Here is a 15228-nt window from a genome sequence, read left to right as displayed (position 1 = left end):
ACTCAATTACAGTCGTCGCTGTAACTTTATAGATTTATCTTTGAATGTTGTATTGTTTATTGGTATTTTCGTGCTCATTTCGTGTATGATATAGACACTGCAATCGATCTCATTGTTACGTACAACCAGATATGACGCCATCAGTCAACGTTTAATAATTGAAACTGCCACACAAATATTTCGTCTCTCATCCGTGTCCATAATGGTATGTCTGTGGACACAAGTGTTATTAATCCATGCTAACCGAGTGGTCCCAGACACCGTTTACAGTAACTAGTCATGTTCGTTGATGGCACACGTCACCAAAATGCCTTTACCCCACTTACGACACGTCTTGTAAGTGGAGATATTGACTTGTAGTTGTGTTTGTTCACATCAACTTGTGTGCCATTCATTACTTGTGTACGTTTTCACGTTTTCAAGACAAACTGTATTAAGTAAGCCAACAACAACCGAAAGTCAAAAGGGAATTGCTTTACTAGTATAAGAAATAGAATTATTTGGAATACGATTTACAGACGTGAAAAAAAAATATACTCTATGTACAAAATCGTCTTTTCGAGCCGGGTTTCAAAATGTTCGACAAATTCAGTTTCATGTATCTATCCGAGTTAACATTCCCGGTTAGTTTTCTATGTATAAAAAAGGGACTTCATTTATCTACATCTAAAGTTTGATTTTATCTTGATGAGTTTTCGCCTACGGTTTATTCTTAAAGGGAGGCAGTCCTGAGATTTTCACTGTACTGATAATTAAGAATAGTAAAAAAAAAATATATATATAACCTTTCACCAGTTTATACGCGTGGAAATTAAAAACTGTCTCCGTACGCGATTTTTGAAAAATAATTCCTGCAAGCGATCGTGTAAGAGCCTGTGAAAAGATGCTACGTCATTGATGCCGTGCCTCTAAAAACCAATTAAATGTTCAAATGATCAGTTGTAATTTTATCATAAAATGTGAAAATATGTGATTTCATTATTTTAAACAAAATATTTCAAGCTTAGTTGAATGTAATTCATATAAATTGATATTCATACATTTATATATATTTTAAAATCAGATATACCATGTACACCACTTGACATCAAATAGGCACGGTCCTTTTCTAGTTTCTGTCCGTGTTGCATACTACTTTGCGTACAAACCACTCTCGCGCGAGAATTCTTACCATACTTATGCACACAATACTCCGTCTAGCTGAGTTTGGCGTTCAGACCGAAGATTACCATAACAATTAGCGTACGCATAACGAGCAGAACACGGCTGGGAAGAGTTGTGCCTCGGTGACGTTGGACTCTCCGCCAAGACTTGCTCATTAGCATATTCACCATGCAGATTCACATATTTTCAACAGAAATTTACGAGCTTATCTGGTGATTTGATAGTTTGTTTTTGGTGAAAGTAGTTCATTGGAGGTACCAACAACAACATATATATTTTTTTTAAATCGTGAGGACTGCCTCACTTTAATAGGGAGTTTTCGCTACACGACGGGAAGACCGAGAATACGCGGAAGCCATCCCCTGTGACAGTCGGGGACTACTCGGACTCCCGTCCCCATATCTAAGCAGTTTCGCTTTCCTGTTGGGACGGCGGCGTGGGGACAAGATCGCTGATTGGTTGGCTGGCTGGCTGGCTGGCTCACTCCTGCCCAGCTGCGTCGGAACCGTACGATATTTTGGCCGAATACCGTACTATTTTTCCCCCGGACGGGACGTTTTTCGGATTTGATCATGCGCAGACGCAAATTTTGCACACTGCACGCTCAAATACCGGCTGCGTCGTGCTTGCGAAAACTCCCTACTGAAAAGACTTCGTCAGACTGGCGTTAACTCGCCATAGCTGGGTCATAAATGGGGAGTCTTGGGATCCGAGAGAATGGGAATGTACTTGGAGCAGTATCATCCATTATACTCTACGCGCAATACAAACTTTTTTTTCTCACGTACATGACCTATGTAATGAACAGTGATACATTCCATTCTCTTGGACCGTAAGACTGCCGATACTCCATCTACGGCAAGTCAACGCCAGTGCGACGAAGCCTGCGGAAAACGATAAGCAAAAGCTAACGAAGGTGAAATCGAACTTTTACAGTGAATTCATGAAATTCACTTTTTATAGAGATTTACCTATCAAAATGAATCTCTTCAAGGTTGATGCATGTTAAACCATATCTGGAACACATTTTCGAGGTTGTCAGAGGTTGTATTCACCTACTTGCTGTGTACATTGAGGTGTCTTCGCAATGAATGGTCTTTACGACTCTACGTCTGTTCACGTTTGAAGTTGTGAAAAATATAAAGTGAGCGGATATTGTACGAGGGCTTTCCCCAACCTATTTGTTATCACCTGTTTTCGATAGGCACTGTGAATGAATATGTAATCTCTTTTTCTATGTCTTGTATGTGTGTGTGCGTGAGCGTGTGTGTGATGTATGTGATTTTTTGTTGATATCATGTCCGTGGATCAATACATTCAGCAGAATTAAATCAAGACTATTTCAATGCGAGGACTATTAAGTGTTAACCTTGCTGGCGTCTAAATGCGTGTCCTTTCTAGCACGAGTTGAGTAGACATTAAATGTAGTACGAGGGATTCATGTCTTACCTACGCTTTCTCACTCGCGCGCACACACACGCACACACACACACACATACACACGCTGTGACAACATAATTTCACGAGGGAAGGTATGCTGCCCTACTTTGGCAAAAGGAAGCAAGTGACAAAAAAGGGACATTTCTCGTAAAAGAGCAAAATGTGTCTGTCATTTACACTGACGTCAATGGACCATCATGATGTCTTATCGAACATATCTCTCAGTAGGATGAGTGTTTCTGCATGAAATTTAGCCTGCAAGTCTTCTTCCAGGCCAAATTTCATGCAGAGTTATTGATGTTTTCATAATTCACATGAGTTCTTACTCATTATGTGAATTATGAAAACATCAATAACTCAAATTCGGATGGTATGTCAGTTGCGTCCTTTTGCCAAAGTAAGGCAGTATGGTTCATACAATTCAAAGTTTCCGACCACAGAACTTGATAGTCTGGTTAAAAATAAATTAGCAACCGATGAAGGAGTAGTAAAGACGATTCCGTGTCAACCTCTTGATCTTTTGACTCGACGCAGATTAAAGAGATGGTACCAGTTTTGGTTGAGATGGGGTTTGAGTTTTCTAACGATTTTTGTTGATGATTTTGTAAGATAATGAGAAACCTCTTATGAAATATATAAGAGCATATAATTCTAAGAGGATTTCAAAGTTTATTTCATGAAAACTAGTTTTGAAATGGCCGAGATATCCAAAACAAAGCGATCCTCGTATAAGGTATCAACTTTTTATTAGGTTCGCCTTGTACGTGTTGTATCACTTTGTTTTCATATATCTCGGGCATTTCAAACGCGATTTCCATCCAATAAACATTTAATTCCTCTTAGAACTGTATGCTTTTTCACATTTCATAAAGTGTTTTTTAAGTATCTTGCAAAGTCAAAAACTGAATTCTCACCTCAACCAATACTATACCATCCCTTTAAAAGTCGCAAATTTTATGAACCACTCCTATACAGTGTCAACAAGCACCACTTAAATACAAGGACTTGTACACCACTTAAATACAAAGGATTTCGAACATGATAGTATACTTTGTGTTTTTCATTTATTTTGTTGAATTTTTCCATCATTTTTCTTCAACTCAAAAATGTTTTAACAGTCATTGGCATTTTCCATTTTGAAACAGTTTCAGCCTACTACTTCGTCCAAAGTCAAACAAGCCTCTAATTATCTGTGATAGAGGCACAGATGCACTTCTGTCACTGAAATAAGTTCATAATTTTGTTTTTCTGTAGATAAATTCTATTGTATGTGGACATGTGGTTTTAAATTTGTACTGATTTAGAATCTATTTTACTTTTATTTTTTGGCGGTGGCAGGGGGTGGCTTCGTCACCTAATGTTCGCAGTCATGCCTACATAGAAACAGGTGGGTGTGAATATCCAATAGGTGTGTGCAGGGGGGGGGGGGACGGAGCACCTGACCAGGTGGCGCTACTCTGTCCTTTTAGGCTTCCTCGGCATCTTCCTCCTCCTCCTCGAATTCTCCTTCCTCCTCGGCGGTGGCGTCCTGGTACTGCTGGTACTCGGACACCAAGTCATTCATGTTGCTCTCAGCCTCAGTGAACTCCATCTCGTCCATGCCCTCACCGGTGTACCAGTGGAGGAAAGCCTTTCGTCGGAACATGGCAGTGAACTGTTCCGAGACTCGCTTGAAGAGCTCCTGGATGGCGGTGCTGTTGCCAATGAAGGTGGCGGCCATTTTGAGACCACGTGGTGGGATGTCACAGACGGCGGTCTTGACGTTGTTTGGGATCCACTCAACGAAGTAGCTGCTGTTCTTGTTCTGGACGTTGAGCATCTGCTCGTCGACCTCCTTCATGGACATACGACCACGGAACATGGAGGCAACGGTAAGGTAGCGGCCGTGGCGGGGATCGCAGGCTGCCATCATGTTCTTGGCGTCAAACATCTGCTGAGTCAGCTCGGGAACGGTGAGGGCGCGGTACTGTTGGCTGCCACGGCTGGTCAGAGGAGCGAAGCCAGGAATGAAGAAATGCAGACGAGGGAAGGGAACCATGTTGACGGCCAGCTTGCGGAGATCAGCGTTGAGCTGTCCAGGGAACCTGAGGCAGGTGGTAACGCCACTCATGGTTGCAGACACCAGATGATTCAAGTCACCATAGGTTGGTGTGGTGAGCTTGAGGGTCCTGAAGCAGATGTCGTAGAGGGCTTCGTTGTCGATGCAGAATGTCTCATCAGTGTTCTCGACCAGTTGGTGGACTGACAGGGTGGCGTTGTAGGGTTCAACTACAGTGTCCGAAACCTTTGGTGAGGGAACCACGCTAAACGTGGTCATGATGCGATCGGGGTATTCCTCACGAATCTTGCTGATCAGCAGTGTGCCCATACCGGAACCAGTGCCACCTCCAAGAGAATGTGTGAGCTGGAAACCCTGTAAAATCAAAAAGGACAAAAATAATAATTATGCATGTCCTCGTGACGGATCATCACACTGTGATGACAACTGTCCCGAGTCTATACTTTTTATTACTGCAAGTCTTTGACATGATCAATTAATCCATCACAACCGAGTAAGAATCGCTCTTGGTATAAAAAGAGGCTGGTAGTTGCTGTGAAGACAGCCCGACTTAAAGTTGAAATTGGCCAGTTTACAAGTGTAACAGTTTGTGAACAGTGAAAATGATTTACACAACACCTTCTAATTGTAGCATTCAAAATGTCCTATATACTCTGAAAAATATCCTATGTTGTTTCACGATTGTCCTCGCTCACTTACAAGAACCTCGTCAAGAGCAAATTTAAAGCTTATAAAGATCATTACCTGAAGGCAGTCACAGCTTTCCGATTCCTTCCTTACGACATCGAGCACGGAGTCGACCAGCTCGGCTCCCTCCGTGTAGTGCCCCTTAGCCCAGTTGTTGCCTGCTCCGCTCTGGCCGAAGACGAAGTTGTCTGGTCTGAAGATCTGACCGAAGGGTCCCGACCGGACGGAGTCCATGGTGCCGGGCTCGAGGTCAACGAGCACCGCCCTAGGGACGTACTTGCCTCCAGTGGCCTCATTGTAGTAGACGTTGATTCGCTCTAGCTGGAGGTCGGAGTCGCCATGGTAGGTTCCAGTCGGGTCAATGCCGTGCTCGTCGGAGATCACCTCCCAGAACTGGTAGGATAAGAGAGACTCGAATGTTTAGATAAAATTTTAAGCTTATCCCAAGCTTATCCAAGGAATTTGGTGTAATGTTTGATCCATTCAACTCGGCTGCGCCTCGTTGAAGGATCATTTCTTTTTTCACCTCGTGAAATATTCTGTCCATTTCACTCATAAACATTCATTATTTGTATACTAACGACTCTTCCACTGAAAAAATATTCCAAAACTATCTTATAGTCAACAGCCAATTCATTTTTTATACCCCTCCCCCTGCTCTAATACCTCCAGGACTGTTTAGTGTGCCATTGCCCTACCCGAGGCTCTTGACATAATTAACGTAGCACTGCCATTTACTTCTTTATAAACACCTGGGTTAAAAGAACATGGGGAAAGGTAATTCAAAAATATATATATATAGTCACTAGACGAAATTCTATACACGAAACCTCCGGTTAAAAAATTAAGTCTTATCCACCATGCGACAGCCCCCCAACTTCCAGTTGCGGTTTATTTCACAAAGTCGTCATTGCTAAATCGTGGTGTTTTTTTTTTTTTAATACTACTACTTCAGCGATTCGGCGTATTGGACGATTTTCCTCTTGAATTCATTTACGTTGTAAATATCGAACAATCCACGACCCATGTAGGGATTCAAGATGGTGGAATGTAGGACCTGATCCGCAATCCGATTTACGTCCCTTTGTCATGGTATTTATCTTTGTAGTTTGAGATTTAATATTGACCCCTTTCTCGGGTTTGAATTTGATCAACGGTCCGAGTTCCCGCCAAAGGTTAACGGTTTCGGCACCCAAAAATGTCCCCATTCCTTCCAGTGAAAACACAAATCGCACACACACACACACACACATTAGTTGCGCTTGCCCTTTAAAAACAAACACGGAAGTTGTAGAGCCAATGACTACAGTTAGTCTTGCAAGATTTAAGATTATAAAGGCCTACGAAGGACACAATGCTTCGTCGAGTCCAATGAAATACATTCAGATGAAAGAATTAAAAAAAAAAAGAGCATGAATCGACTTTCCAGGATGGTGAGAAAATGAAATGAAGTTTGTTTCAATTTGTAGAGGATTTTGAACATCCGCCATAGTGCTTTACACAATTATCCTGCCCATTAAGATCAAACAGAACGCTGGACAAAGGGGGTGGGGTGAGCTGCCCTTTCAGTTGTTGTTTTTTTTTTTTTTTTTCTTTTTCTCTTTTGGCGGGGGAGTGGAGTGTCAAAGCCGTAGACATTACACAGAACAATCAAATACCCCAGTAGATAAAGGGGTGTGCATTTGACGCAGTTGTCACGGCGAGTCAACGCATGAATTCTGGGGTTGTATCCGCAACAATTCTCCCCTCGCATTGAGTTAAAGGGAATGGCTGGTAACTGATCAATGGGAATCAGTGGAAATGATGGGGGATGATTGTTCCAATCCATTTGGGATTCATTTAAGTGTACATTATGTATCTATTGTTGTGTGAAAATTATTCGCTTCAGAATGGTCTCATATTCAAGTAATGTGCAGTTCAATGTTGCGAGGTTAGCATGCCTGTACAGTGACGCCAGACGGGGCGATTGTTAACGGGCCGTTAACGATCGCCCCGTTACTGTATAGGCATGCTAACCTGGAAACATTAAACTGCACATTACTTGAATAATGGAGATGAGACCATTCTGAAGCAAATAATTTTCACACATTAGATATATAATGTACTCTTAAATGAATCCCACAAGGATTGGAACAATCATCCCCCAGCATTCCCACCGATTCCCACTGATCAGTTACCAGCCATCCCCTTTAAAGTTGACAGCAATCAAAATTACGGAAGGTGTTGCGATCGACGTACCGTTTAAACCGCACTATAAGTCTTAGTGGAACGCGTTGAAAAGCTTTAATCTGGTAGACTCCTGACATTATACAGGGTCACAGGAATCGAGGCGTAATCATTGCATACAGCAGAGACAGCCTCTGCATCTTTTGAAAACCTAATCATGACGAGGCATTCTTTCCGTGTTCATCCAAGAGAGAATCTGACGCCGAGCTCCAATGAATAACGCGATTGAAGGATAAACCGCCATTAGCGGATTCGCGAAAGGATTTCACTGCGTGTCTTATTGGCATTAACTTTCTCAGACAGACGACTGGCGTTATTCTATTCCACCCCCTCTCGCACAAACATGCACATCAACATTTTTTTTTTCCAAGGAAGTGAATCGAGTTCAGACTTGGAATATGATATATCGATGCAAACATCGCTGCCAACTGTTGATCTTTTTTGACCTCCTGTAATTTCGTCACCGGCAAAGTTTAACTTGGAAAAAAAAAGTCTGCTAGAGTGCGTTACACAAACACTAAAATCACGGCAACCTCTGAATGTTCATTAAAGGGTCTTAAAGGGACAAGTTCACTCTAATATTTGTGTGGCTTTAGTTAGGTAGATAGATTAGTTGAACACAACACCAGTGAAGTTTGAGAAAATAGGATCGACTATCCGTTCAAAAGTTTTTAATTTGTAAAGTTTCAGTGGCGCTATATCGGTGGATGAGAAGGTTATATACAACCATGACAACAGTTTGTGATATGTACAGCGATATGCTGTGCAAGAATTTTATTTAACATTGCACAACCACACATATTGCTTCTGCTCGTTACTGGCACTTGTTAAAGGTAATGACTGTATGTTGAATTCTGTTTATATTTTCTTTATATCGTTGTCTTTCAGCGACATCACTAACTGCTGTATTTTTCTCATGCAGTTATTAGTGGCCATGGCGCCACTGAAAAATTTAACAATCCATAACCTTTGAACGGATTATCCGATTTCCCCAAGCTTTCACCTATGTGTTCTAAGGGATATCAATTACTGCATTCAGTCAAATCTTTGCATATTTTCGGCTGAAGCTGTCATTTACCAGATAAATGTCACCTCGCAAGTATCCTTTTCTCGAGACTAAAGCATGTTCCTTCCATGTACTGTTTTTGCAGATTGTCATCATGTCCTTGTTTCTTACGTCTGGAATATCACCCTTTAATTATAGTATCATTTATGATGAGAAAGATCTAGAAATAAGAGAAACGCTTAGGGACTTAATTTTTTACGTGATTATGGATTGCTTAGCATGACTTAAGTGCTTTGAGTAGCTTTCACGTTGGTTTACGGTCGGTCTCTCACAAAAATTGGTTCGCTCTTTTAACTAGTCCCATATTCGCGCTTTGAGATCTGACCCACTATCAATGTTATGTAAAAACAAAAGTTACGATATATATAAATATCTCTCTCTCTCTCTCTCTCTCTCTCTCTCTCTCTATATATATATATATATATATATATATATATATATATTTATATATACATACATTATGTATAATCATCTTTCGCATACAGAAATATATTCTTAAACTGAAGCTCTGGTCCTTAATGTTATGACGGTTTAGATTCAAAGAATAACACTCTTGATCCTACTAAACGAACATGTCTGCACAGGAAATATGTGGCGTTATCACTGTTATATCTCCAGAAGTATCCGTTCTCTAAACTGGCAGCATGCCTTAATGTTAAGGCACAAGAGGTGGGTCTTCCATCAGCTCGAGCTTGAAGAATAGCCGGCTATTTCTGATCCAAAGAATTAGCCCGATCAGAGAATAGCCCGCTAATTTTGCAATGAAGACCGAAATAGCCGGCTATTCCTATCGGAAAGTAAGCCAAAGAAATCTTGGACTTGGATCTTGGCAGAATAGCCAACTAAGTTGCAGAATAGCGGGCAAATCTTAACGCGTCTTCATCAGCTCGAGCTTAAACATCGACACTGCATGCGTTGCGCACCACGCAGGAATGTAGGCAGTCGGGTGGGAGGGTGTTAGCATTGAGCTTATAAACCTGACTGTGCCTGAAGTTCGAGCTGGTGAAGACGCGACTTACACATTTCAGCTGACTTTGGGCTTATTTCTCTGATCCCCCATTAGCGAGCTATTCTTCAAGCTCAAGCTGATGAAGACCCACGGAGAAACGACCATACCATTTATGACGTAATTATATTGATACCAGAATAACGAGTTCATTAATCATCTTGCTGATGGGTTTATGCCACAGAACGTGGGAAAGGAAGTCACAATCTGTCCTCCACGCGACTCGACTGGTGTCACCGACGTCAACAGGAACTCCTTGCAGGTCCTACACCCCACATTACCTTCTCTCCTTACATCGCGTTTTACCCCACAGTGCATGCTACTCCTCTCCGCTACTGGAGTTCCGCGTGGACGAAACTTACGGCTAGTCTTTAACCCGTCGAGGACGGACTGATTTTGCTACAACACGCATTTCCCATAGACATTTGCCTGAGTATACTCGGGACTCGCCCTCAATGGGTTAAGGAGGCCGATTTGCTAATGTAGCCAAATTTATGCTGAAAATTTCTCTTGAAAGACTACTACCACTATCAATGCGATGCTGGTGATGGTAATGGGAATAATTAACTGTTAATTTATAGCGCATATCATAGCTATCATAGCTATCATGAAGGAAGTCCCCTTGCGCATTAAAGAAGTGAAAGTGTAAGAAAGGGTCGTATCAATTATAACTTTGACAATGACAGGAATGTTGCCTTATTAGGCGTTTTCACATCATCCCGATAAAAATCCAAGCTCGATATATTTTTCGCGATCGCAAATAAGCGCGCTATTTCATTTCCTATTCACATCAGCTCGAAGAGAATTTAGTCCGAAATTTTTTCGAGCTAATTCGACAGCTGAGCATGCGCAAACAGTGTCGGGTATAACAGTACAGCGCACGCTTTTGGGTCACACACGCTAGGCATGATGGGATGCATCGCGCTAATTTCTTGAGGCGATTTCACATTATCAAATCGCACGATAGTTCGCATTGTTATCCCGCTATTTCAGAAATTTCCCAAGTTGGACTCGAGAAATTTTCTCGATTAGAGCGATACAGTTAGCGCGCTAATTTGCGTTCACATTATCAAATAGCGCGCTATTTCGTGATCTGGTTAATTTCCCAAGTCAGAAAATAGCGCACTATTTCGAAACATCGGGCTGATGTGAAAACGCCTATTTATTCTGCAAGACACTGCCGAACTATGCTTTATTAATGTCAGCTCAGTACAAGACAATTATCTCATGGTTTCACTTGTGTATTCTCATATAGGCATCAGCTGCAATAATAGTTCGATATAAACAGTTAATTGCGCCCCACTGACAAACAATAATTCGGTGGAATAAGGAATTCGATTTTTTGCCTTCCGAATTACAAGCTAAATCATGAATACATAAGATTTCAATCTATCATCTTTCACAAGCTTTCTTCATGAAACTCGTTAGTCACAGATAACTGTTTTAAGCTCCCGAATTCATCGCATCTAATCTGCTGAGAGCAAATTTATTGGCGGAGATCACCGACAAAACCCTTGATCAAATGCCCCCCCCCCCCCTTCACACTCTGGAGAATCTAATGTGTGTATGTGTGTCTTGCATTGGCTGAATAATCCCCATTTCAAATTTTATGAATACTTTCATACAAAAAAAAGGAGGTTCTTTAACCAGAAAGTCGGCCTATAAAGCTTGTCACAATCAGACAGTCATTAAAAACTTGCATGCAAACAGAGTTGAAATACTGGATTGTATTTCATAGGAGAGCTGAATTAAAAAAAAAAGACAAAAGAAAATACATGGGCATTGACGAAACGGCTATCATAAAAACGCCCCCACCCCCATACACACACACATACACAGCAGGCAAACACACACACACACACACACACACACACACACCGCAGCGACAATTGAAGCATGTAACGCGGGCTATTAACATATGCATCCTATTCCGATTGATGTAATTTCTGCCACGTGGAAGCGTACGGAAAATTTATTTCGAGTCGGAATGCCTTCGGTTCTTCATGATTTGCATAGCTTTGTAATGCGACCCCTGTTCAAGATTTCCAAGCGGCTTTCAAATTATTGTGTCAAGCTCTGTTTATTCTCACGCAGTTCGAGCTGGAGTACACAAACGTTTTTGGTATACAAAAGATATGTTTGTACACATTCTTCACTTTGTTTGAGAGGTGAAAAAAAAAACTGAGCGTGGACTGAGGGGTATGTCCCTGGTCTTTGTACCCACTTTAGAATGCAGCTAGGCCCTACTTACTTAAAGACAGTGCAATGAGGCTGAAGACTTGTCGAGCTCTGCCGAGGCATGCATTCAATTTATCACAAGCTCAATTCGTGCGAGAAAAAGTGCCTCAATAATGTTCCCGGTCTGGTTGCTTCTGTTGGCGTTTGCTTGTTCCCCTCCGCTATACCCTCACCTCCCCTAGTTCTTTGGAGCTAAATGTTGTGCCCAATCATGTTGAGAAAACTGCCATTATAGCTAGTCATGCAAATCTTGAAAGATTCGCAGGTCGCCACCCCCCCCCCCTCATCATTTTGTTCCCCTTCCTTCTTCCAATAGCCCCCCCCCCCCCACCCCCTCAGGTCTGCATATGCATTTCCCGCCCAGGATTGTCTTAAACACAAGTGTTCTTTAACTGAATCCTTGCACCAAACTTTTTCCCTATCGGGAATGTCAACGCTTCAATTCTAACCCATGCACATTAGTATCACACATTTTCTTTCTTCATGGAGATTGCGTATGAGCCTTTGCCACCCCCCCCCCCCCATTCGTTCATTCATCTTCCACTTAGACAGGCAACAAATTCGTGTTCTACAACTTCATTTCTCCCCAAGCCCTTTCCCCTGACCGTTGATTCAACTCTTACCTTTCCCATGCACAACATCACTCTAGATCTTGTTCTTCTTTCTCCTTGAATGGTGCACTTGTACCCCCGCCCCCCCCCCCCCCATTTCAAGCATTTTTTTTTCTTCTCAAATGTCTGCAGGAAAATACAGTAGCCAGTTAACATTACTTTGTCACGAATGGCACCCCCCCCCCCCCAAGGCCCCTACCACTCCTTCTACACTACAGGTTTGATTAACGGTAGAGTATCAATGTGTTACATGTATTTATATCACACAATGTCAATCATGTACGCAATTTCCTGGTCTATCAACGACAGAACACCTGTGAATATGGCTACTCCGCGACACTAATAACATGCCCTGCTGTGATATTGATTTTTGAACAGTCATACTTAAATCAACACGTCCAGATGTTCCACCGTGGCGCCCGGGCGTGGCGTCTCGGTTCGCCCCGCGCACGTAGATTTGTGGCGTCCACGTGGAAGGCTTTAGAGAGGGGCAAGGGCTTAAGAGCAACATAGGTTGGAATACACTGTGCCCAGCAATGCCAATAGTCTGAGAATAACGCAGTCTTGGCTCAATATGGCACGTGTTCACTAATTTATCCCTTTAATTTCGGCGCCTTAGCTCTAGACTTTGGTCTTCCATGCACTTCACTGATAGCAATTAACGCTTTAAATACATGTCGGAACAAACGCTTACCCTGTCGCTCCAATTTAAATTATGGACACCATGTCATTTGGTGCCGCCCTCTTAACTTGGAAGTTTCAAAGTGGACTTAATTGAAATGACACTTCTATCAAAAAATGATAAACCTATTATTACTTTCTTCTAAATCTAATGTAAATTTATGAGGTTGACGCAATGTTTTCAATTGTCAAAATGTGAAAACATGATTAGAAGTGAAGGTGTTGATAAAAGAGAGCAAGCACATTACCTTGGCTCCAATCTGGTTACCACACTGACCAGCCTGGACATGGACGATTTCCCTCATTTTCTGTCGATGTTTTGCTTTTTCAAAAAAGATGAGACGAGTACAAAAATGGAGTCTCTTGCTTTTTTGCAGACTACGCGTCCACTGCTCCAATACCGGTGCTCGACGAAAACTGGATTCAAACTTGCAATGCGCACCGCTTATAATTGCATGACGCCTCGCGCACCAGTCATGGTACGTAACAACGTCTGGCAATGACATAGCTCCGTCAGGGATTTTCTCAAAAGTTCTACATGCAATGTATGCGCAGCGTGTAAGATCTTGTAGAATGGTCCGCTTCTGTAATGTATTAAAATTCATGGATGATAGTTTTCCTGCAGCTTATAGGGGCGAAGCATTTTATACACCTACTCCCTCCGTTTAAGTTCATAAGGAGGAATTCACTCAGTTTTCATCAGTTGCTGCTAGGTAAAGGCAATGCTCCAGCAATCTTTATAGCTATGATGGCAATCTTTTCTGAGCAAAGTTTGACAAATATATGAATATTCCAGAAACGGTTTATGATAAGTAGATTGTCTCACTTTGTACCAGATAAATTTATTGCTCCTCTCTTTATACTGAAGATTTATGTCGGTTTGTCTAATCCATAAGGATGGCAGTGACAAATCAGTGAAGTCCTTTTTAATCAGATTCGGAAATGCGTTGCATAGGCATGCAGCCAGCTCATTTGAATTACGATGATTGAACAGATTTTGCAAATTTGATGTATGCGAAGATACAAGGTATAATTTTTTTTTTCTCCTTTGACAATCTGTGTGCCAAGGATGTAGTCCTGATCCGCGAGTTGCGAAAAAACAAAACAAAACAAGACTGTGTTATCATTCTCGATTTTCGGAGGAGGGAGCAGGGAAAGAAATACACCAATGACTTCCAAGAGAGCAACAGGAAAAAGATTTTAGAGGACGATCCCTAAACAGATGGACGTAATCCCCAAAATCCTCTTTTCTGCGCACTTCTGTGAGAGTCTCAATGACGAGTCAAGCTTCGAAGTGTGACTGGTCCAACCACTCTTAATGCCTGGCAACAAAACAAACATGGTTGTGAAGATGGTTTGTTTGTTACTGTTGTATTTTTGTGGATTCGTCTCCATAATAACTTAACACTTTCCCCGTTTTTCAACCCAACGTTGACCACATTCCGGGACACTTGTAATAAGTACGGAAGCCAGGTACTGTTCCATTGTTGACGATTTGGCTAACTTCATTCTCTTTCAATCCAACGTGCACAACATACCAGGACACCTGTAACATGCAGGTAAGCCAGGTATTCCATTGTTGACGATCTACATGTATTTCGAAGACCGGACGTAACCCTGGGAAAAACAAAACTAACCACCTTTTACACTGTTTGATGTTTTGTACTCCGTTAGATATTCTCTTTTCGGATGATTTCAAACGCTTCGACGAGTTTAACCAAGCTGATTAAAAATATGAAACACCTAAGAGAAGGCTTCATAAGAAGTTAATTTCCCGTATGTGCCTGTAAATTAGTAAGTAAGCATGGTTAGGGAGAGAGAAAATGACGCATCCTAAATACGCCATTAAAAAAAAAAAAGAATGTATTCTTCATTCGAACTTCGTACGATAATATCAAAATAAATCACATTCCCAGAGAAACTAATATACCCGACAATGGCAGCTATCACACTGTATTCCACTTACTCCTACTGCTTGATCACATAATGCTTACATGAAAAAGAGTGTTTATACAGATACGTACACACACACATACATACATACAAAACA

General features: G+C 41.7%; 1 protein-coding gene across 1 annotated transcript; it reads right to left on the bottom strand.

Annotated features, from left to right (window-relative positions):
* Positions 1–3676: 3676 nt before the first annotated feature.
* On the bottom strand, positions 3677–13652 carry LOC140238870 (tubulin beta chain-like). Its single transcript, XM_072318768.1, has 3 exons — positions 13427–13652; positions 5408–5743; positions 3677–5017 (listed from the first exon to the last, which is right to left on the bottom strand). Exons 1-3 carry the CDS (start codon positions 13481–13483, stop codon positions 4070–4072), a joined length of 1341 nt encoding a protein of 446 aa, XP_072174869.1. The 5' UTR covers positions 13484–13652; the 3' UTR covers positions 3677–4069.
* Between the last annotated feature and the right edge of the window lie 1576 nt (positions 13653–15228).

Source organism: Diadema setosum, chromosome 15, assembly GCF_964275005.1.
Source record: "Diadema setosum chromosome 15, eeDiaSeto1, whole genome shotgun sequence".
Taxonomy (NCBI): Eukaryota; Metazoa; Echinodermata; class Echinoidea; order Diadematoida; family Diadematidae; genus Diadema; species Diadema setosum.
Note: the sequence above shows the minus strand (reverse complement) of the source record. Positions and strands in the feature narration are given on the sequence as shown.